Genomic DNA, 23,614 nt, shown 5'->3' with positions numbered 1-23,614 from the left:
AAGAGCCCGTGCGCTGTAACAAAGACTCAGCGCAGCTAAAATTAAAAGACAACAAAAAAAGAAATCCATGACTTTTGGTAAGAAAAGCACAGTGCAGACCAAGTAGAGCATGATTCATTTTGCTGAAAGAAAAGGTAATATTGAGAAGAAAAAGTTTTCCTTGCTCCTCTTCAGGTCCTTGGCTGGATCTGAAGATTAAACTGACAAAAACAATTAACAGGAGAAAAGCATACAATGTTTTTAAAAAATAAATTTATTTATTTATTTTTATTTGGCTGCTTTGGGTCTTCGTTGCTGCGAGTGGGCTTTCTCTAGTTGTGGTGAGCGGGGGCTACTCTTCGTTGCGTTGCTCAGGCCTCTCATTGTGGTGGCTTCTCTTGTTGTGGAGCATGGGCTCTAGGTGTGCGAGCTTCAGTAGTTGTGGCACAAGGGCTCACTAGTTGTGGCTCGCGGGCTCTAGAGTGCAGCCTCAGTAGTTGTGGCGCACAGGCTTAGTTGCTCTGCGGCATGTGGGATCTTCCCAGGCTAGGGCTCGAACCCGTGTCCCCTGCATTGGCAGGCGGATTCTTAACCACTGCGTCACCAGGGAAGTCCCTACAAATTTATTTAATGTAAGTTTTTACGTGACATGGGAGCCTTCATAAGGAAATGAAGACCAAAAGAAACAGTTAAGCCTGAGTATTTTTATGCTAGGTTAAAGGGTAGTAATCTGGGGGGGAATTTAGCAAGACTTGCTCTTTAGAATTCTTCTCAGAGTCTCCTTGTCCTTGGAGATGATGCTCCCTTCCTCTCGGTATACTAAGGGCAGCTCTCACTTGAGAGTTTTATGACCTGTTTCACGGGGTGTGTGTGTGTGTCGGGCATTGAGGGAGTGAGGAGGTCAGAATGACTTTCCTGTTTTCTCAAGCTCCTTCAGCTTAAAATACTCAATATGTGGAGGTGCCATATTTTAGGATAGCATGTCCTGAACCCCATCGCTAAGTAGCGCAGTGATGAAGAGAATGCCTCTTCTGGAGCCAAGCTGCCTGGGTTTGAATCTCAGCTCCATCATTTTCTGGCTTTGTGATTTGATTGAGGCTATTTAACTTTCTATGCCTCAGTTTCTTTGTTTATAAAATGGAGATAAAAATGGAATCTATTTAGGTTCTCAGGAAGATTAATTTTGTAAAGTGCTTAGGACTGTAGTGGGACAGTACATGTGTTTAGAAAATAAATCTCTTCATTCACTTGTTACACAAATATTCATTGAGTGTTCATGTGCTAGACATTGATTTAGGGTCATGGGATCTATCAGAGGACAAATCAGGTAAAGTCTCTGCCTCACAGAACCTACATTCTAGGAGGAGAAAGAGCAGACAAGTAAAGAAATGCATGTATGATATTCCGGGGCGGGTTTGTACTCTGAAGAAAAAACATGTTACACAGCGACGTGGTGGTGTGATCGGATTTACATTTTAAACGATTACTTGGCCTTTGTGTGGAGGATTGGGACAAAGACGGTCAAGGGAGTGAGGCGGGGGCTGGGAGGCTATTGCCGGAATCCAAGAACTCTTGGAGCAGCTTGCTAGCACTGGAGGAAGTAAAACGTATGCGGTTGCGTGAAGCATATACTTTGAATATGAGAGTCAGTGGGAGCAGCTGATGGCTGTGAATTCGGAGGACACCAGGTAGGAGATGATACTTACTTAAAGCCACAGATCTAGGTAACCTCCCCTACCGTGAGGTAGATCTAAGACCCAGGAACAAGAGAACCACATTTGCTAGCTAGCCCTGTCCTCTCAGTAATGCTCTTGCTGTAGAGCACTTTTCACTGAGATCCTGTATTATGTACCCATTTTTTTTTTGTTTTTTTAGTTCTTGATTTCACCAAAAACTTAAGCTCCTTAAGAGAAGGAACCGTGTATATTTACACGGAAAACTGGCATCGAGCGAGCATTGAACGGGAACAATCTGACCAAACTGCCTCCTCTGCTATTTTTGGGAAGGGAACCAATAAGCCTGATTGGAAATGAACACTGTTGCGCTTGATTTGTGTCGCTATATGTCGACCAAAAACGTTCAGTGCTTTTTCACGCCTTCCTTTATTTCGTCAACTTCATCACCTACTGCGAAGCCTTGGAGAGAAACCAGCAGAAAAGTAAAAGAGGCACACTTCGCAAAACGAAGTGAATAATTGGAAAGGAACTCCAACATCCGACACGAGCCTTTGTCTAAATTCCCCCGCGTAATTACAGACAAGTTGTTAAAACACAGGATCAAACATTAACTTCTCGTTTTTTTAACTCCACTATGTACCCCCACTAAAATACGCAACCTCAAAAAATAAAACAAACTCTCAAAACTGTTTCCCTCCCTGGAAATCTTCAGTAAAAGGCGAAAATTCTATACGATCTGAAGAAAAACCACAATATGGTTACTCGCTTGGAACACTCCCAGAACAACGTAACACTCAGCTCAGTTATGGTTGCTCCGCTCCTGCGCAGTTCGCGCTCCCTGCGTGGGATTTACACAGACCATAGATTTCTAATAGGCACTGTCCCCTGCAACAGTGGACAAACCCCGTTGGGGGAACTCAAGCAGCGTGAAACTGTCTTTTCGTGGTGCACCATGGGTATGCAAATCGCAGGCCGTTCCGGCAGCTGGGCGACACCAGCCGCTGGCCAGGCAGGGCGGCACCGTGGGGACCCCAGGGCTGCAGCGCTCTCTCGTCGCTGTGGGTCCTCCCGGGAGCCGGCGCTTCCTTACCCAGGCTGAGGTTAAGTCCTACCATTCGGTACCCTCAGGGACCACCCCTCCCCCCACCCGCCCCCAACCCTGTTCTAGGGACAGAAGCAGAAACGGTCAAGCACAGACACTCAGGGACTTTGGGACCATATAGGAGGCAGGTCACCACCCCTTCTGGAGGAGATGGCATCAAATTATCTGGAAGGATGGTTCGGGTTTATGGGAGGTGGAAACGTGTTCTCCGCAGAGGGAATGCCCTCTGTGAAGTTATGGGTGGGGAACATAGAAAGTAATCAGTCTGTCTGGAGTAGAGTGTGGTGTGTCTGAATGAGGGTGTGAATCCAGCCAGTCGCTGTCCTGAGAGAGCTGGGATGATGGCAGAGGCTAGATGGAGTTAGGCCTGGAAAGGGCTTGGCTTTGATCTTGTGATATCAGTGATGGGGAGCCATGAACGGGGCTGAATAGTGTGCACTGCCACGCAGGGTGGGCTGTCCTGCAAACACTGGGACTTGCCCCCAAGACTGGCTGTGGTCAGTGCCCCGGAACTGACCATTCCTGGGGTGGTCCGGCTCCAACTGGCTGGAATCCTTCAGCTGCTGCCACACCAGGACACTGGGCAATGTTTCAGGGTTATTCAGTAAGCATGCAGTTGAAGCACAGACTTTCAGCATAGCTAATATCCCACAAACTACAGAAATAGCACCTATGAGAAGCCGGGTGATGTCTTACATAAATATTTCATTTAAAATCCTGAAAGGAAAAACTAGTACCCTACAAGATAGGCTCTAATCTTCCCATTTCACAGATGAAGACGCTGAGGCTCAGAGAGGTTCTCTGACTTTTCCAGGTCACTCAGCTGGTAAGTGGCACCGATGGAGTGACATCTTTTGCACTATTCCAGCCTGGTGAGCTCTCCTGCTCTACCCAAAAGCCCCTCCAAAGTGACCCAAACACTACTGGCTCCAAATCCAGTGTCCATCCCTTGGGCATCCTGGATGCATCCCCTACTCTAGGTTCCAAGCCAACCGCCTGCTTCTCTTAAATCTTCTCAAGCATCTTAGTGTTGATTCAGCTGCAGCAGTCTTCCCCCTCCCCCGCCACCTCCCTGCCCACTTTTGGTCAGAACATGATTTTCTGGCCTTTGGCCTGGTGGGGTGGAGTGTGAGAATGCAGCACTCTGGGGGTGGGATCGTTCCTGGTGAGTGGGTGGCTGGAACCCAGGGTGTGTATGTGTGTCAGTTGAGACCGAGCCCTGGGATAATTGGAGAAGCGCAATAAAAGGCCTCCCCCACCTGGCGCATCAGATGAGACTCTGCACTCTACACCCAGGGGTGTGGCCAGAATCGTCCAGGCCTCTGTATAGTGGGCCTGTTCAACATTCACAGAACAAACAGCTTAAATACAGAGCCTCACTGGTTGCTAATGCAACCTCAATTTCAGCAGTGCCCCTACTGATCCCCTAGCTGTCTGGCCAAAGATGCCTCTGGGGCGCCAAGCTGACTGCTGACTTGCAGAGGCCTCTGCCTTGGAGGTTGGTCTGGGCACAAAACTCCTAAAATACCTCCCTGCTATTCCCATCTGTGTTTCAATCGGCCACCTTCTTCTTCTTTTTTCTTTATTTTGGCTGCATGGCTTGTGGGATCTTAGTTCCTCAACCAGGGATCTAACCCAGGCCTGGGCCAGCAATGAGAGTGCCCAAGTCTTAAGCACTGGACCGCCAGGGAATTCCCTCAGACGCTTTCTTGATCTGCTTCCACTTCTCCTCTCACCTGTTGCCTGGCTGTGTCCCTCTGCCCATCCCCCCATGCCGCTCACAAAGGAAGGTGGGTGATGAGTCTGGAGAGGTGCACAAGGCTGGCTTATGATGGCTCTGAAAGCCACACGGTGGGGTTTTTTGACATCAAAAACATTTGTATCGCTTTGTGTACTAAGCACTTCAGCCAGACCCTGTTACCATGTATATGACCAACACATTGGCTGAACATCATCTTCACGTGCCAGGTGAAAAAACACACCAAGGACTAGGGTAGCCCCACGACCTGCCCCGATGCCTCCACTTGCAAACTCACAGCTCTATCTGAAAACAAAGCGCCAAAGTCATTTGAGATGAGTTCATATAGAATATATTTCACTTTTAAAAATACAACTTTCAGCATAGCTAACATCTATACAAACTACAAAAATAAACGTCTCCATATAAATAATTTATGTGGTAAGAGGTGGGCAGGGATACAGAGAGCCTACCCAGAAGTCAGCAAGCAGTGGGGCACCAGGACTGGAGAAGGGTGCTAGAGGATCCCTCAGGCTTGGTCTGCTGGGGGCAGCAGGGCGGGGTGGGAGGGGGGACAGGGCTGCACTGCAGCCTGAAGTGCTTGCTGGCTTTCACCCCACCCAGTCATGGGCACAGGCATGGAGCACCCGGGTGTGCAAGGCTGCTCACAGCCTAGAGGGTGGTGGCTTAGTGTGGCTCTCAGGGAGGTCTGTGATGGCTGGGTCGGGGAGGAGATGGAGGCAGACAGGAGCAGCAGCAGGGCTCTCCAGGAGTCCGCCCTGCATTCAATAACCCCCCATGGCTTCCCAGTGCCTTCATGTGGCCTGAACAGGGTCTCCACGCTTCAGCTGCTCTTTCATCAGGTGGCTGGACATGGTCCCCTAGAACTGAGGTTGCTGGAGCCACTGGCAGCTGGTGTGGCAGCAGGGGACCAAGTAGGCTCTTCAGAGGCCGGGTGGATGTAGGCACCAGGCAGTGGGGGTGGGCGGAGGGCCACGGTCATGGAGGTAGTCACTCTGGCAAAGCTCTGGGGAAGGGTGGGGGCTACCCCCCACCTGAGCCCTCCTCCTTGTGCAGCTGGTGGGCTCAGGACCTCCGGGCTCTCCTTGTACATCTGTACCACCTTGGGGGAGACACCAGCCCCAGTGAGCCCAGGGGCTACTGGGGACGCAGCCCCCTTCAGCACCTCCCTGGTTGGGAAGCTGGGGTCTTTGGTGGCTTCCAGCAGGATATGAGAGCTGACAAGGGACAGGATGTCGAGGTCTGGGGCAAACCCTGCACCTAAATGGCTAAGGTGGGTCCAATGAAGAAGTCAGGAGGGCTGAGGGGTAGGGACATGATGTCTGGGCAAAGGGGGAGGCTGCCACCTTCAGTTGGTGGTACTTATGGGGAGGGGTCCCTGTGAGTTGAGCCCTGTCTGTTGGCCGCTGAGGGCATTTTGCCCTGGCTCTGTCCCACCCCGTCCCCTGGGCTGGGAGCAGAAGGAGGGTGGTCACCTCTGGTGGGGGGCCCAGGATGGACAGCAGCACAGGCAGCAGCACAAGCCCATGGAGGAGGCCTAGGAGTGTGAGTACTGTCAGCACCACGAAGAAGTACCTGGGGGGGTGTGAGGCCGGTCAGTCTGGGCAGGTCCTGCAGCCAGTGCAGGCCAGCCCTGCCTCCTTGCCCCAAGCCCTCCCCTACCTTACAATGAAGTCAAAGTTGGAACCAGCAAGCATAAGCAGACCCAGCAATGTGGAGACGGCCCCATCGGTCACCGGGGCCAATGTGTGCTCTAGGGCCCGGGCAGCCCGGAGGTTCCGGCTACCCTGGGAGGTCAGGAAGCCCTAAGGGAATAAAGTGGTCCTGGAGCTGCTCCTTGGCCAACCACGGCCAGCTCATCTGTGTCCCCAGGGCTCACCCATGCCTTGGCCCACAGAAGGCCAGGTGAACCGAGTCCCTGGGAGCTGCCCAGGACGCAAGCACGAGTCCATATAGGTAACACTGTATAGATGAGTGAGACACAGGGATGTCTAGAATAGGCTGGCAAACTACAGTCTGTCCCACGTTTTTTTGTAAATAAAGTTTTGTTGAAACACAGCCACACCCATTCGTGCACATAGTATCTATGGATGCTTTTGGGCTACCCCGGTAGAGTTGCCACAGAGACGATATGGCCTGCCAAGCCTAAAATATTTACTATCTGGTCCTTTACAGAAAAAAGTTTGCTAACCCCTGGTCTAGAAGGATGGACACCAAAGTGATAACTTCTAGGGGTGGCATTTCAGAAGATTTCTAATTCTTTCTTGGTACTTTCCAGCATGCTGACATTTTTTGTCTCCCAAGGAGTATATATTATTCTTATAAGCGGAAAAATAATAAGGCTTTTATGGGGGAAGAAAGAAGGGAGCTGTTTGCGGGGTCTGGCCAGGTCTGTGCCGGAGCTGCCAGCTGGTCCACGCCCCCCACCCCACCCACACTCCTCCCCTGCCAGAGACCATGAGGCTGTGAGAGAGGCCTGCCTGCCTCTGTTCTAATCTCTCTGTCTTGGTGGGATCTTGCCATCCAGCTACCACCCCATTTCTCTGATCCTCTTCACTGTAAATCCATCCAAAAGAATTGTTGGTTCTCCTTTTCTCACCTTCCATTCTGTCCTCCCCCCTTTCTGGTCAGGCCTTTGTCCCTCCTCTCTACTGAAATGGCTGCTTATTTATTTGTTTGTTTACATGTTTATTGCTTATCTCTATGCTCTTTGAGGGTAAAGCCTGTCTGTACTGCTCTTATCTCCTCAGTTCTTAAATAGCACCTAGCACACAGTAGGTGCTTGATCAATATTTGTTGAATACCAAATCAGCTGGCCCACCCCTCCCCTAGTGCCTGTGCTCACCAGAGCCACATGGACCGTGAACTCGACACCAATGCCTACAGACGCCACAAGGATCACCACGGGGATGGCGCTCAGCTTGATGCCCAGGAAACCCATGATGCCAAAGAGCTCCACGGTCATCACTGCCAGGACCAGTACCTGGGGAGGGCAGGGCTCACCCAGGGCTCCTGGGCAGGGCAGGGTGGGGAGCTATGGGTCTCTCCAGCCCCACCCCTGCAAGGACTCACTATGAGGGAAGCTGCCCAGGGGTTGAGCAGCAGCAGGGCGCAGACGAGGAAAGTGCACACCAGCAGGATGCAGACTGCCAGCAGGAAGCAGCGCCGCAGGCCCAGATACTGCTCCCAGAAGAGGAAGGGGGAGCCGCTGGGGTAGGCGCGCACCCCAGCCTGGCCTGCCTCGGCACACGCTGCCCGGGCCCCCTCAATGGTCTCCACGAAGTCTGCAGTCTTCTGGAGTCCGTGCAGTAGAAAGGGGAACTGGGCAAACTCCAGGGGCTGGGCCGCCGGGACTGTGGAGGGGAGGGGACGGAGGGAGAGGGAGGGGTGGCCAGTAAGCACCGGGAGCAGTGGGCAGGGCCTTAGGGTAGGGCCCGTGTGGGCCCAGGCCTAGGCTCTGAGGGCTTCCCTGGGACTCACTGCGAAGGTTCTCCCCGGTGGTGTCGTACTTGTCATGCAGCCACTCGGGAGGTGGGGGGTAGAAGTTGGCTTGTGAGGCTGCCAGACCCAGAGGGTCACTGCTCACCCACACGGTCAGCCCCACGTAGAAGAGCTCAGGTGGAATCAGCCCGTCCTTGTCCACCAGCTTCCTTGTGGTCAGCTGCAGAGGCAGAGAGAGCTGAAGGCTGGGCCCATGGGGCCTGGAGCCCCAGGGTGCTCCCTGACCCTTCCAGTCCTCTCCTAACCTGGCTGAAATCAAGAGGCTCCTGGGCATTCCCGGTCTGGATGAGCAGCTTGTAGGCTAGGGCCCCATCCTCAGAGCCATTGCGGTATGAGTGGTGGGTGATGCGCCCAGAAGCCCAGTCCTGGTCAAACGCAGCCTGGATTCCTGGGAGAAAACAGGGTGGGGTCCGGTTGGCCTGGAGCTCTGGGAGCTCCTGCTGGCCGCAGCCCTCCCTGCCGGTCTCCTTGCCTCTCACCCTGTAGCCAGTTGCGGTAATAGTGCAGCCAGGTGCGGGGTGCCTGCGTGGCCGGTGGGGGCAGCACTGCCTTGAGGGAACTGAAGCGCTGGTGCAGATCAAAGAGGGCGCGTTGGGAGTGGGCGTAGTCAAAGCCACCCTGGGTCACCAGGGCCACCTCGTACAGAGAGAAGTACCTGAGCTGGGCGCTCAGGAAGGCATGCTCCTTGGTGCCCCGCGGCACCACATCTGTCAGGGCCAGCCCATCCTGCACCAAGGTCGATCCATAGAGGCTCAGGCCCAGAAGAGCCCCAAAAAGTACCAGCACCATGGCCTGTGGGAAACGGCAACTAAGTTGGGGGCCCAGGGATACCCTTGGGCCCTCAGATGCTGGGCTAAGCCCTCGTCCCTTCTTGGGGCCCAGAGATACCTAAGAAGCCTCTGCTGTGTCTCACCTTGACCTGCCTGGGCCTGGAGGCTTACCTTGGTGTGGGACTGGAGCAGCAAGGGTGCAAACTGAGAGCGGGCGAAATGGGCAAGATTCCAGCGGGCGCAGGGCAGGGACTTGCAGGCTGCCTTCTGCCTTGTCCCCTCCTCCTGGCCTAGAAGGTCCCGTGTTGACCCTCCTGGGCTGAAGAGCTCAGAGGCCAGTGGGTCAGAAGGTGGGGGCACCAGGTGGGCTTGGGGAGGCAGGATGGTGACCACATGCTGGCTGCTGGCTTCACAGTGCGCAAATGCCTGAACAGTGGCAGTCAGGTGAGCAATGCCCACTGGTACTGTCCTATCCCCCAGCTCCTGGGGCAGAATCTGAATCACCCGAGCAGAGCAGGGGCTGGAAGAGGCAGAGAGAGAGGGTGATGGGTCTGTGCCTGGAAATGCTGCTGAAGGGACAGGACGGGATGGGGCCAAGGAAGGATGGTCTGGTGGGTTAGGGATACCTAGAGAAGCAGCAGAGCACATCGAGGCGCTGGCAGTGGCGCCGGTGCAGGTCCAGGCTGAGGACCGCTGGGAAGACAAGCATCACGGCTGCAAAGTTGCAGCCAACCACTACTGCTGCCTGCGGGATGGACAGGAGGGGCACAAAGCCTGGATGAAGCCTGCTCCGGCTCCATGCTCACCCTGAGCCCGGGCCCCGTCTGTGAGGCCTCACCTGCAAGGAGAAGGCCCGCAGTGCAGGGATGGGAACTAGGGCAGCCATGAAGAAGGCGACCATGTTGTTGATGGACGTGAGTGCAACGCTGGTGCCTGTGCGCTGCAGACACTCACCTGTGCGCTCCTGTCAGGACAAGGCAGCGTGAAGGACGGCAGAGGGGGGGGAAAGGAGCCTCATAGCAGTTAATATTTATCGTACTGTTCTAAGTACTCAACTTGAATTACCTCACCGATCCTCACTACAACCCTTACGACACAAGCACTATCATTACCCCTGTTTACGGATGAGGAAACGAGGCACAGAGAGGTTAATTACCAGCCCAAGGTCACTCAAACCAAGAGGCTCTGAGCCCCTATGCAGCACTGCCTCAGATGAGCCCAGGCTGGAGGACGAGGCCTCACCTGGAGAGGGGTGCCAGGTGGAGCCTCTGTGAAGGCATGTGCCAGCAGGAATATGTCATCCACGCCAATGCCCAGTGCCAAGAAGGGCAGCACCTGGAGGGGCACGGGGTGGGCAGCTGGAGGAACCGGGCAGCCTGGGCCATCGGCCCCCAAGGCTGCCCCGCAGTCTTGATGTACCTGGGTAGTGGCGGCATTGAAGGCGATGCCGAGCAGGGCGCAGAGCCCGAGGCCCGAGGCCACCGCTAGGGCCACCAGCAGCACCCCGGCGAGGCCCACAGCACCCTGGGACTGAGCACAGTCCCACCGCAGCATTGTCACGCAGGCGTAGGCCAGCTGTGGGGAGAGAGGGCAGTCTTGGATAGGGCCTCCCAGGGTGGGGGCCGGTGGTGGGGGACAAGGTGCCAGGAGGACCCACCATGAGCAGGTAGCCTCCCACCACGCGGGCAGCGCTGACTTCAGAGAAGGCGTGCAGGATGTCATCCAGGGTGGTGGAGGAGAAGGCGTGGATCTGCTGGGACGCGTTCCCAGGCAGGGCCTCCTGCGCCAGCTGGAGAGACAGGGCGGTGTGAGGGGCAGGAGGTGGCAGCGGCCTCAGGGCGCCGCGCTCGCCACCTCCACGCCTCCACGCCGACCTGCACGAAGCGCCGCTGCCAGGCCTGCAGCACCGTGCCGGCCTGCTCCTCGCTCCAGCCGATGTCGTGTGTCTGGTAGTCGCCCCGGAAGTGCTCGTAGAGCTGGCGGGGACTCATCAGCAGGAAGGTGCTCTGCAGGGCCTCTGCCCTGGTTGGGGTATAGGAGAAGTAGGGGTCAGAGCTGGTCTGAACACTCAGGAGGGGGTGTGCAAGGGGCTTTTGCCAGAGTTGCCTGGCATCAGGGTGTGGCTCCCCATACCTGGGGTGCCCTTACCAACTCCCAGGGGAGGCCCTACCTCAGCAGCTGTCCTTGGGGGTCTCTGGCCATGCCTCCCAGCAGAAGTTCCTCCTGCCAGTGCATGAACTTGTGGGAGAAGCCATGGCAGCCCCCGCTCAACTCCTGAGCCACATTGGGAGCCTGGAGGGGGACAGCGGAGGGGCTCATTACTCAAGGCCCTGGTTTTGGATAACTGGGTGTCTCTGGGCTGGAACCTCCAGGAACCATGCTTGCCACGGAGCTCTGTGGACCTGGAGTGCAGAAAACTGTTCTGCTGAGCCTCTTGCCTACTCTGTAAGGGAGCAGCTAGTGTCCTGCAGAGAGGAGGCCACAAGAGGGAGCAGAGGCCTAGAGACAGGCTGCGGAGAGGAGCTGGCATAACTTTGGTGGTTTTGGAAAAAGGTGCACGTACACAGGGCCACAGAGACACTCAGGAAATTAGGTATGATACTCGTGCTTAGCTAATTTGTCCTGTTTCCCTGTAAACGTGTATTTTGATGAAGTCCAGCCTTTCTGGGCTTAGAAAAGGACAAAGGGATTCATAGGCCACTTGAGGGTTCTTTAGCAGAGCTGAATAGGAATGGAACCCTCTAGGTGTCTAGCACAGTGGGGCCAGGGTAACAACGTCCAGGAAATGGGGGGCAGAGCACAGAGCAGTCTGCTCTCTCCTAGAACAGGGGAACATATGAGGGGAAAGGGAAGGAAAATAACCTGTCCCTGGCAGACCTGGCTGGAACCCACCTGCCTGCTGTGATGGTTAGGGGCACTAGAAGGGCAGTGGAGGTCGTCAGGGTGCAGACAGGGCCGCCCCACGTAGGCCTGGCCCACCTGTGCCTTGTCTAGCAGCTCCCGGAAGCTCTCAAGGGAGGCAAAGGGGCCCAGCTCCTCCAGCAGCTGCTCTGGATCCAGGTTGGTCCACTGGATGTCGGGGCGGCCCCTGCAGGGGAGAGCTCACAGTTGGTGAGGATCAAGGATCAATGCCCACCCTCCAAACCACTGCGATGGGACCCATGTAGTAGCCCACCCTCCTCCTAGCTGCTCATCTGTCCCTCTGTGTGGAGGGTGGGCAAGGCTCAGTCCAGCAGGCTGCTGCAGTGAGCTGTGGACAGATACCAGGGCTGAGATGGACCTCAAGACAGATGGTACTTAACACAATGAAAAGGCCCAGAAAAGCCCCACTGCATTCCTTCCCAAACCGTCTATCCTTGGATCTAATACATAACCATACAGTCACCTGCTTATAACAGGTCTTCTTTCTGGCCTGGGTCACAGCTGAGCTGACACCTAGTTAAGTCTCCCTGGCAAAGTCTTTCTGGGGATCTTTTCCGTCCTAGAGCCCTGAGGCTGCCGGTGAGCTGACCCTGGCCTGGGAGGTAATTAGGCCCTGGGTGAGCTTTTGATCATCATCTTTACTCCCACCCTCCTTTCTGCTGGGGAGTTCCTGGCAGGGGATGAAGCAGGGCCCTGGGAGCAGCTGTGGCAGCACTCACGGCAAGTAGGCAGAGCCCCCTTGGAGTTTGGCTCCTTCCCAGAAGCAGTCGAGGGGGGTGAGGATCACGCAGGGAAACAGCTTCTCAATCATCTGCCAGGGACATCCCAGGCCATATCAGTCCTGTCCCTGGGCTCTTTTCTCCATGACCTTTGTAGGATGCCCTCTGCAATGCCCCCACCTCCCGACGCCACCTCCCCCTTCCCCGTCTCTCCAAGCCCTCCCTTACTGCGGAAAAGGCTCCACCTCTACCTAGTCTCAGAGAACAGCTCAGGATACTCACCCGCTCAATCATTCCATTTTCAATTAGGGGAACTCCTGACTTGTAGCAGATTTTGTTCAAATCCCAGGACCTGCAATAGCCAGGGGCACAGGACATCAGCAGAAGAGGGGGATTCCCGCTCCAGCCCTGCTGCAGCACCTCTCACCCCCAGCTGCTCAGGGGCTCAGCCAGACTCACTTTCCATAGAGTGATACTTGCACTTTACTGGCGGTGAGGGCTGCCTGGAGGTGGAGGCCAAGTGCCTCAGGTGTGAGGACGTTCTCCCCCTCCTGGCGCGGGGTCTGTATCAACATCTGGGAGGTGTACGCAGCCTCCTCCCCCAGCTTCTCCTTGGTGTATTGCAGCTCTTGGCTCACCCGGCTGCCCGCTGCCAGAGCAGAGAGAGAAAGCTGGGGGGAAAGAGCCTCAGTGGATCAGAGCTCTGGGGGACATGGGACCCTAACCCACAGAGGCCTCCCAGGACAAGTGGGGGAAGCTTCTCCCTGATGGCCATGCTGACCCCCAGGCTCCCGGCCCTCTGCTTGGAATCTGGAGTGCAGAGGTCCAGCTGTGTGGCTCTGTGGAATTCTTGTGGGACCTAAGGTTTAAGCATGAACCCGGCTGGCTGGGTTTGGAGCAAATAACTTTAAAACGAGAGATCAACATGAGCTGGGCCAGGGTGGGGTTCTGGGGGTGTCCTGGTAAGGGAGCCCTCACTCAGTCCCTCTCTACTCTGGTGGGGAGGAGAAGGAGGGACAGAGGGGCCAATAGGGAGGCTGCCCTTGGAGGGTCTCCTAAAAGAACAGGTCTAGCGCTGGGGCTGGTTCCTAGTTCAGGTTGTCCCAGGCAGTGGACAGACACTTTTTTGCAAACTGCTCTGCAAAGGGGTGGGGTGTGCCTGGCAATAATGGCTCTGTGGTGGCACAGGTGCAGGGGAGGGTCAGACGGTCTTTCAGTGTGATGCTGCCAACATACTGCTTCCACTCATGGAAGCACTCCTGGATCCTGGCAGAGGTGACATCAAAGCGGGCCTGGGGAAAAAGATCCCTTTCACCAGTCTCTCTGTTCAGACAACAGGGAGTCCCAGCGCCAGGCCTGCCTTCATCTCCTTGATCAAGTCCTGCATTGCACTGGCCATGGAGGCCAGCTCTGTACCTGGGATCTGGGGAGGTGGGGATGCTGTGAGGGATGCTATGACCTGACTGTGGTTTGGGGGAGGTGAGGGCCAGGGCCAAACCACCCCGGAGGCTTTGTGGACTTGGCCTGGTCTTAGACCCATAATCTTGCTTCAACCCATCTGGGGCGTCTTCCTGTAGGTCACTGCCACCCTTGGGGCCCAACGGATTGCTTCTCTGAGACTCCAGCCCCACCTGGGATTATCATGCTCCCCAATCTCTTTTCCAAACCCACACAATCCCCTCACTCATGCGAGCCCCAAACCCTTGGTAACTCCCCATCACAGATTCACCCATATGCTCACACCTCCCATCCCCACAACAGTCTCACACAGCCATCATCCTGCCTTCTCTGCTGGCAATTCCACCTACTCTTTTTCTTCCTTTCCTGACTCCCCACTCCTCTGCAGTAGGTCCGTGCTGCAGTGTTTATTTCATCAGGCTTGGGCCAGAGCTGCCACAAGGAGGGACAGGAGGGGAGGGCAGAGATAGGCTCCTCACAGTGAGTGAGTTTGCTGAGGGGAAGGAGGCATGGGAGAAAGAAGGAACCCGGACAGAGCTAATAAGAAAGCAAGAGAAAGAGACAAGCACAATTTAAAATACAGCATCAAGGGAATTCCCTGGAGGTCCAGTGGTTGAGACTCTGCACTCTCACTGCCGAGGGCATGGGTTCGATCCCTGGTCAGGGATCTAAGATCCCTGCAAGCCACGTTGCGTGGCCAAAAAAAAAAAAAAAAAAAATAAAAATACGGCATCAAAGAGAATAAGGAATCCTCAAAGAAAATGAGGAAGAGAAAAAGATAAGTCTTCGATGACAATGATGATGACAGATAGGAGGACAGATGCACTAGGATGTATTGTGAGGCAAGAAGAGATGGGGCGGGGGGGGGGGCACAAAGGCTCTGGACAGACCTGGCTTTGGGTCTTGGCTCTGATGCTTGGTCTGTGCTTGAGTAGGTTACTTAGTCTCTCTGACCCTCAATGTTCTCATCTGTGAAATGGAGAAATGCCTACCTTGGTAGAATTAGAATCAATGTGAGCAAAGTACTTAGGAAGTTGTCCAGAACACAGTAGGTACAGATATGGAGTTATTATTCAATGGCTGCTGGGAGAGAAATGATATGATGGAAAAATGAGAAAGAACTGGAGAGAAAAAGAGACTGTAAGTGAGTGGGGAAGAAGCAGGGGGAACAGGGGAAGGAGACGTCAAAATCATCACATTTGTTGAAAACTTTACAAAAGGGGCGCATATATACAATGGAGTATCACTCAGCCATAAAAAGAAATGAAATTGAGTTATTTGTAGTGAGGTGGATGGACCTAGAGTCTGTCATACAGAGTGAAGTAAGTCAGAAAGAGAAAAACAAATACCGTATGCTAACACATATATATGGGATCTAAAAAAAAAAAAATCGCTCTGAAGAACTTAGGGGAAGGATATAAAGACGCAGGAATAAAGACGCAGATGTAGAGAATGGACTTGAGGACATGGGGAGGGGGAAGGGTAAACTGGGATGAAGTGAGAGAGTGGCATGGACATATATACACTACCAAACGTAAAATAGATAGCTAGTGGGAAGCAGCCGCATAGCACAGGGAGATCAGCTCGGTGCTCTGTGACCACCTAGAGGGGGGGATAGGGAGGGTGGGAGGGAGGCGCAAGAGGGAAGAGATACGGGGACATATGTATATATATAGCTGATTCACTGTGTTATAAAGCAGAAACTAACACACCATTGTAAAGCAATTATACTCCAATAAAGATGTTAAATAAATAAATAAAAGCCACTGAACTGGGGCGGGGGGGGGGGGAAACTTTACAAAAGGGAGAATATAACCGGTTAGCCAGCATGGAAAAAGAGTCCACTTTATAGGTAATCCAATAAATGCAAATTAAAATAGCAATGAATTATCATCTTTCAAATTAGCAAAAATTTAAGAATTGGTAGTACTCATTGCTGGCTTACAGGAATGCATTCTAACTTACCTACTGCAGGAGTTTAATTTGGTACAATATTTGGGGGAAAGCAATACTGCAGTATGTTTTAGGATCCTCAGAAATGTTCATAATCTTTGGTCCAGAAATTTCACATGTGAGGACCTGGAAGCTATTGTAGGGACTCAAGCTGTCTCTGTGTGGAATGGGAGCCATGTTATGTTTTAAGAAGAGAAGTGAGATGACCTGGCTTCTTCATCACCTGATATATTCTGGAGCTGAGCTGTGAATGATGCACAGGAGTTGGCCAGGGAAAGAAATCAGGGAAAGGGGTTCTGGACCAAGTGTGTGCAGGTAACTGTAAGAGGCTCTGTGTTGCTGGGCTGCTAAGAGTGAGGCAGAGACAAAACTGGATAAGCAGCCTAGAGTATGCTAAGGAGCTTGAACTTGGTTTTGGAGACTCCCCGAAACCCAGTAGAGAGTGGTGGAAGGGCTCTAAGCAGGGACTGACTTGGCCAGATTTAGAAGCACCACAGGAGGGCAGTGCGGAGGCAGATTTGAAGGTGAGGGGGAAAGATGAGTCACTTAATAGACCTCGATTTCCTGGGCCATCCTCTGAAAGGCCTAATGATTCAGGGCAGCTGGGCCCTTCCCCAGCCTTAGGAGGTGAAACTTGATTAGTCTAATAAGTCAATCACAGTAATTCCACCGTCTTTGCCAAGTGAAGGATTTAGGCATAAGATGCTACACAGTTCTTGCCAAAGTATATAACCAAATGGGAAGTCAGTGGGGGTGGATGGTGGGGAGGGGTAGGTGGTGTATTTTTCCTCACTTTCAAAAAGGGATGCAAGACAGGGATGACTTCCCTTTTCTACCACTGCAGCAGCCACCTTGGGAGAAGGAGGTGATAAGCCTGAGGACAAAAGCCCAACATGCAGAAGGCAGAGGAGAAAGATAGAAGGAAACTGGGTCCTTGCTGATGTCCTTAGATTGCTGAATTATCCGTGCTGGAACTTCTCTACTGTCTACTGCTAGACTCCTTGTTGGGGGGGATAATAAATCAGCCTTCTTCTTCCTTCCTCCCTCTTTCCCTTTCTCTCTCTTTCATGTGGCTAAAAGCATGCTAAATGATACAATCAGGAGTGTACTGCCAGGCCTCAACTAGAGCAACAGCTGCAAGTGTGGAAAGGAGGGATCTGAGAGAGACTGAGAAGGAAGAATTTTAATTGTTTAGTGACCAATCAGGTGAGCAAGAAGAACTGAGGCTGACCCTCAAGGTTTCAGCCTTGGGTGTCTGAGTGAATAGTGGTTCCACCAATTGATATGTGGCTGTCCCCTGCCTTCCAGACAGAAGGGCTGTATGTTCCTTATCTTCAGGGACAGCTCCAGTTTCAAACCATCTCTATCACTGTTCCTGTAAGTACTAATTGGGCTACATGTTGTGATTTTCCTTTTCTTTTCTTTCCTTCCTTCCTTTCTTTCTTCTGTTTTTTGTCCACACCACCTGGCTTGCGGGATCTTAGTTTGCCGACCAGGGATCAAACCCGGGCCCTCGGCAGTGAGAACACAGAGTCCTAACCACTGGACCACCAGGGGATTCCCTGTGATTTTTATTTTAGAGAATTTATCTGAGTCTTTCAGCTTTAATATTGATCAGGAAGGAGAAGTCACATTCCAAATCTCACCACGGCAAAGCTGGAGAGTCCAGAACTCTGATAGCTAATGTCTAGCTTCTTTCTTTGCTTTCTGCATTAACAAAACAGGAAAGGAATGGAAAATACCCTTCAGTCTTCACTGCCTAGGGCATTGTTGGAAGAAGCCTCAATGACAGATGTACAGAGAAAAGATCAGGTCAAGATAACTGCTTTCACCTCACCCGTAGCCCCAGCTAATACAGGGCAGAGTGATATTCTTTTTTGTTTTTAAGTAATGTCTTTTTTTAAAAAATAAATTTATTTATTTTTATTTTTGGCTGCATTGGGTCTTTGTTGCTGTGCACAGGCTTTCTCTAGTTGCGCTGAGCGGGGGCTACTCTTCGTTATGGTGTGCGCACTTCTCATAGCAGTGGCTTCTCTTGTTGCAGAGCACGGGCTCTAGGGCTTCAGTAGTTGTGGCTCGCGGGCCCTAGAGCACAGGCTCGGTAGTTGTGGTGCACGGGCCTTGTTGCTCCGCGGCATGTGGGATCCTCCCAGACCAGGGCTTGAACCCGTGTCTCCTGCGTTGGCAGGCGGATTCTTAACCACTGCGCCACCAGGGAAGTCCCAGAGTGACATTCTGACATAAAGAGAAAAGACCTAGGAATTGATTACCACCCTCTTATATCACCCTCGCACAAGGAGCAGCAAAAATCCAGTGGGATCTAGCCTATCCTGTGCTGGAGTGTAGGAGAAAGGATGAGGAAACATGGAGGTTCAAGCAGTGTTTAGATTGGGAAGATCTGGGGAATGGAGAAGGAAGAAGAGGTGGGAGACAGCCTCTACTGTGGCAGGAAATCCAAGAGTCATTTGGGACCACCCAGGCAGCAGCAGTGTGGGTGGGGCTATGTGCATGTGCGTGTGCGCACGTTTGTCTTGGGGCTGGGGGCAGGCAGGCACAGAGAAACATCTGCTCTGGACCCCAGGGCTGACCTAGAGTGTGTATATATGTGAGGGTCTGCAGAGGGCTGGGGGGTTGGGTGGGGATGGGGTGTGGGAGCCCAATAGGCAGGCAGGCTCCAAGAAACATCTGCTCTGGATCCTAGGGCTTGCTAGCATTTAAAACAACTCAAGGGGGGCTTCCCTGGTGGCGCAGTGGTTAAGAGTACGCCTGCCGATGCAGGGGACACGGGTTCGTGCCCCGGTCCGGGAAGATCCCACATGCCGCGGAGCGGCTGGGCCTGCGAGCCACAACTACTGAAGCCCGCGCCCCTAGAGCCCGTGCTCCACAACAAGAGAAGCCACGGCAATGAGAAGCCCGTGCACCGCAACGAAGAGTAGCCCCCATTCGTCACAACTAGAGAAAGCCCGCGCGCAGCAACAAAGACCCAACTCAGCCAAAAATAAATAAATAAATACATTTAAAATAAAATAAAATAAAATAAAACAACTCAAGGGTGTGAGAGTCTAACCTGGGCCCTGCCTTTGGGTGTGGGCCAGGGCTGGGGGAGGTTTGGGAGAGCCCACAAATGTAAATTTCCCAGGAAAGAACAGAGGGGAGTTGGACTCTGTTAAAGGGTTGCCATACCAGGCTCCAGCAAAAGAGAGTTATGTCAAAACTATTAATAAGAAATGATTTTACTCTAATGCTGCCATTAGGAAGTGAAGATCTGGTTCCATTTGACTCTGCTGTTGCCTCAAAGTACAGATTCTGTGCCACTTTCCCACTAAATGGTTGCAGGGGACCTCGGTGTATGGGACCTCTCCCTGGAGGCCTGCCAGATGATTTACTGTTTCCCCAGCCTTCTAGTTCTAACTTTTCTGATTCTCCTAGTTAGATGAGATCTCTCCCTGCCTTCTTTTATACAACATTATCATTTTCTGCTTTGTATTATATTGTATATTATACCCCAGCATATATTTTACTTTCCTTGCTACTGAAAGATGGGTCTTGTTTTAGTTGCCTTTACAAGCACTGCAGTGCAGTCAAATACATATTAAAGATTGCCAGTAAATGCTAAATAAACACACACGCACTCACAGATAACTGTTCCATGTACCCATTCACAGGGTTCCACCATCTGCAGATGTCCATTTATGGATGTGAGAGGGAGCAGGGCTCCCAGACGCCCAGGCTCTGGAAGGCAGGTGCCCCCTCCAGACCCAGCGCAAAGCCCACTAGAACTCAGTAGCCAGCTCCTCACCCTGTTCTCACCATACCCAAGCAGCTATGGCCAGTGTCCACAACTCACCTTCCACCCAGAGCTGTTCTAGGTCTGTTTCAATGATGGCCACGCGGAGACCCAATGCTAGGGCCCCAAAGGCCAAAAGTCCCAGGAAGAGCACTTTGCCACAGTGTCTCTGGATCCCACAGCCCAGAGAGAAGAGCAGGCCCTGGAAGTAAGCACGAAGCCAGAGTGGAGCCTGAAGGCTCCCAGCTAGGATCTGGGATGGAAAGAGAAGGGTCAGCCAGGCATTACTGCAACAACACATGAAACATTTCCCTTTTCTCCTTATTACGCCCTCTACCAAGCTCTAGCTTCTTGGTTTCTGGATACAAGACAGAGGACCTAAACAGACACGGGCCCAAACTTGGAAAAAATTTGACTCCATTCCCTGCTTCCCACCCAATATACACCTGAGGAAGGCACAGATTCCTTTCTGAGATAGGATACATATACACACACCTGTTCTCAGGTGGACAGAGGTGGACATAGACACACCTACTCCCACCGGGCAGAGCAGGAGAAGACACGGACACACGACACAGCCTTCCCGGGCGAGGGCCAATAACACATGGCATTTAAGAGACATCACACCTTGCCGAGTGACAGACCTGGGGTCTCTAGACCCGGCCCCTTCTTCCGGCTTCCCCTCCACTCACCTGGGGTGCTGCAGATCGAGCTGGGGGTGTGTAGCCCGGGGGCAGCTCCCCAAGGGGTGGCGGCCGAGCCATGCTGGCGGGGATGGGGGGCCTGGGCGCCCCCAACCCGCGTTATCTGGGCGCCCCCATAGGCTGGCCTGGTCCCGCGTACCGCGAGGTCCCGCGTCGGAATTCAGTGGGGCCGCTTAGCCGCGGGTACGGGTGTACAGTGGCGTTCGTGAGCTGTAGGAGTGCAGGGCGGTGCGGGCCCGGGGCGCGGAGCCGGAGTGCCTCCCGCGTGCAGGAACAGCTACGCGACGCCCGGCGCGGCTCGAGGTGGCGACCGCTGTGCCGAGGAGGCGTCTGTAGTCCAAGAAAAAGGGAAAGGCCGGGGCTACGCCCTCTCTTTGGCTTAGTCGCCGGCAAATTACCCGGAGCTGCGCGGCCGGATCCGTTGCTAGGCAACGGCGCCGCGGGGGGCGGGGCAGGAGACCACCCAGGCAGGGCCACCCCTCTCCTCGCTTCCCCGCCCGCCCGCCTGCCCTCGGGGAGGAGGAGGGAGGGAGAACCCGGAGAGGCGATGCGTTGGCCAAATGTTAAGTCAGGAGAGACCAATGCTGAGAAAAGGTATCTGCTGGCCGACCCAACCAAGACCCAAAGACTGCTTTTCACAACTCTCTGCCTCCATTCTCTCCCACGTCAGTCCACTCTCTCCACTGAGGCCAGTCATCTCTCTAAAACGCGAATCTGATGACAGCTGCAAAACACAAAGCCCACTTGGAGCACAGGGCCCTGCAGGATCTAATCAAAGTCTTCCGTCCCATAGTTCCTTCACACCCACCCCATGTTCCTTACAGCCCTGCAGAGCCACATGTAATTTCCTAAAGCCACCATGTTATTCCATGTATTTCTGCCTTCTTACACGTGGCCCTCTTGTTTTGGCAGGCCGCCTTCAAAATGGAGCATGAGGGAATTCCCTGGCTGTCCAGTGGTTAGGACTCCACGCTTTCACTGCCGAGGGCACGGGTTCAATCCCTGGTCGGGGAACTAAGATACTGTAAGCCTCTCAGCGTGGCCTGGAAAAAAAAAAAAAAGACCCAAAACTGAACATGCATCAACCATCCGCCTTTGAAGTCTTCCTTGAGTCACACCACCCCTTCTAACGGATAATTGCTTCTTTGTGCGCCTTATAACACTCAATTTATATATTTATTATTGCACGTGATACAATTTATGTACTTGAAAGTCTGCCTCCCTCACTAGAGAGTAAGTAGGTGCTCAATAATTGTTGAGTGGGGCTTCCCTGGTGGCGCAGTGGTTGAGAGTCCGCCTGCCGATGCAAGGGACACGAGTTCTTGCCCCGGTCCGGGAAGATCCCACATGCCACGCAGAGCGGCTGTCCGGAGCCTGTGCTCCGCAATGGGAGGGGCCACAACAGTGAGAGGCCCGCGTACCGCAAAAAAAAAAATTGTTGAGTGAGTCATTTGAGAGTTGCACAAACCAGTCTTGGAAGTGACTTGGAAACAGAGACTAGTCCCTTTATTAAACTTTCATCAACTGTCTGGCCTGTGAGTCTGTTTCTGCAGGTTCCTGACTGATTAACCCTGAGTGGCAGAGGAGGGTAAAATCAATATACTAGCATGTAAAGTCTGGGAAAGAGAAAAAGAATCTCCAGTAAACTCATTACTCTAACACAACTACTATTATCTCTGGCCAATTTCTTGGTCAATTCTTCCAGACTTGTTTATGATTACATCACAAACATTTCATGTTACTACATAGTCTTTGTATCAATCATTTGGAGAATGTCCTTAGGACAGATTCCCAGAAGTCGGGGTGTTTGGTCAAAAAGTATGAACATTTTTATGGCTCCTGCTACACATTGCCAAACTGCTTTTTGAAAAGTTGTGTCAATTAACATCATCTCCCTGGAGATCTCTCCTCAGTTCTGGGGAAAGGGGAACTTTAGGCCAAGCGGGTGAACACCTAGCAGGTTTGCCACTTCCATTGGTACATTCATCCAGCAAAATGCCTTGGAGGAACTAACACATATGTGATGGTGTTGGCTAAGTAGTGACTACACAGTAAAAGCAGCATATGTGCATAGCACTTTGTTCCTCCCTGTCATAGAGAAGAGGGTCCTGTTGTGGATAAAGAAAGTGTACCCTCAGCAATTCTCTGGAAATAGAAATAGCCTCTAAACTAGGTTGTGTGGGCCCCCAGATTGCTCTTGCGGCTATAGCAAAAGATGAGTATGGCTGGGTGTCATCAGGACTGGAGGTAGAGAGGCTTTGCTGTAAGTAGTTCTTGAGGCCTCCTTCCTTCTCGCTAGATTTGCAGACATAAGGTCCATGGAGAAATAGATTGCTAACCACCTGGGCCTTGGGACTGTTTCCACAGCAGGCCCACCATTGCTAACAACTGTGGTAAAGTCTGGCACTTCTGTGGATGCTTTCAGGGCAGGGCCTGCCTGCTGAGAAAACTTCTTGCCTTGTAAAGTCCAAACACCAGGGTGGGAGAAACTGGTCTGCAGTTCCAACAATTCTAACCCAGGGCCTAGTGCCCTCTGACTGCTCTGAGCTCCAAAGTGACCTTTCTTCTCCCCAACAAAGTTGAGTTCCTAAGTACAGCTGAGCTCAGCCAGGGTGAGCTAAAGCCACAGACCCCAGGGAACAGGGAGGGAAGAAGCTGCTCTTTTCTCTCTATAAACAGCCTGCTTCAACTATGGAATAGCCTGGTTCACAGTCACTTCCACTGGACCTTGGTTATGTGTCTTGGGCCCAAACCAGAGAAATTCTCCAAGGAATAACAAAAAGAGAAAAGCAATCATTCATTATCGCCAAGGAGTAAATCTCACTACTGATTGAGACAAATATTCCTTAAGGTCTCTTACGGAGCCACCACTTTGCTAAGCTCTGGGGTTGCAGAGTACCTGATTTTTAGAAGTTCACAGCCTAAGAGGGAGCACAGAGACCACATGGGAAACCACTGTGAGCTGGAATACTCAGGGAGGTTTCCAGAAGTGAGAACATCTGGATGGGAGAGGTGGGAGGGTGACAGAATCTAAAAGGAAAAGACGGGGCTTCCCTGGTGGTGCAGTGGTTGAGCATCCGCCTGCTGATATAGGGGACACGGGTTCGTGCCCCGGTCTGGGAAGATCCCACATGCCGCGGAGCGGCTAGGCCCGTGAGCCATGGCTGCTGAGCCTGCGCGTCCGGAGCCTGTGCTCTGCAATGGGAGAGGCGACAACAGTGAGAGGCCCACATACCGCAAAATAAATAAATAAATAAAAGGAGAAGACATGGTTCAAGGTCTGG

General features: G+C 52.9%; 2 protein-coding genes and 1 non-coding gene across 9 annotated transcripts in view; all 3 read right to left on the bottom strand.

Moving 5' to 3' along the window:
- Positions 1-2,294: 2,294 nt before the first annotated feature.
- Positions 2,295-2,411, bottom strand: LOC113622476 (U5 spliceosomal RNA). Its single transcript, XR_003433521.1, has one exon. It is a non-coding gene; the product is annotated as a U5 spliceosomal RNA (small nuclear RNA).
- A 2,404-nt stretch (positions 2,412-4,815) lies between these two features.
- PTCH2 (patched 2) lies at positions 4,816-20,423 on the bottom strand. Of its 7 annotated transcripts, none has more exons than XM_027108734.1 (22): positions 20,319-20,423; positions 19,687-19,879; positions 12,888-13,077; positions 12,711-12,780; positions 12,429-12,520; positions 11,680-11,875; positions 10,958-11,079; positions 10,662-10,809; positions 10,445-10,576; positions 10,207-10,362; positions 10,030-10,122; positions 9,626-9,751; positions 9,414-9,532; positions 8,959-9,307; positions 8,497-8,809; positions 8,263-8,405; positions 7,997-8,177; positions 7,589-7,869; positions 7,362-7,499; positions 6,179-6,321; positions 5,992-6,091; positions 4,816-5,618 (listed from the first exon to the last, which is right to left on the bottom strand). In XM_027108734.1, the coding sequence occupies exons 1-22, from the start codon at positions 20,388-20,390 to the stop codon at positions 5,355-5,357; spliced, it is 3,621 nt and encodes a 1,206-aa protein (XP_026964535.1). In that variant the 5' UTR covers positions 20,391-20,423; the 3' UTR covers positions 4,816-5,354. The 7 variants fall into 7 exon arrangements, 5 of the variants coding, with proteins under 5 accessions (XP_026964535.1, XP_026964537.1, XP_026964538.1 ...); XM_027108736.1 differs by having other exon boundaries at positions 11,767-11,875; XM_027108737.1 differs by lacking the exon at positions 20,319-20,423 and having other exon boundaries at positions 12,888-13,099; positions 19,687-19,778.
- An 899-nt stretch (positions 20,424-21,322) lies between these two features.
- EIF2B3 (eukaryotic translation initiation factor 2B subunit gamma) overlaps positions 21,323-23,614 on the bottom strand; it is a 170,626-nt gene continuing 168,334 nt past the window's right edge. Inside the window, exon 12 of the mRNA XM_027108743.1 lies at positions 21,323-21,373. Within this exon, the coding sequence (XP_026964544.1) occupies positions 21,345-21,373 (29 nt within the window). The 3' untranslated portion in view covers positions 21,323-21,344. The remainder of the gene's footprint in view (positions 21,374-23,614) is intronic.

This window comes from Aethalodelphis obliquidens, unplaced genomic scaffold, assembly GCF_003676395.1.
Source record: "Aethalodelphis obliquidens isolate GAN/ISIS:26980383/991018 unplaced genomic scaffold, ASM367639v1 scaffold9, whole genome shotgun sequence".
Classification (NCBI taxonomy): Eukaryota; Metazoa; Chordata; class Mammalia; order Artiodactyla; family Delphinidae; genus Aethalodelphis; species Aethalodelphis obliquidens.
This window is presented reverse-complemented; position numbering and strand designations above follow the sequence as displayed.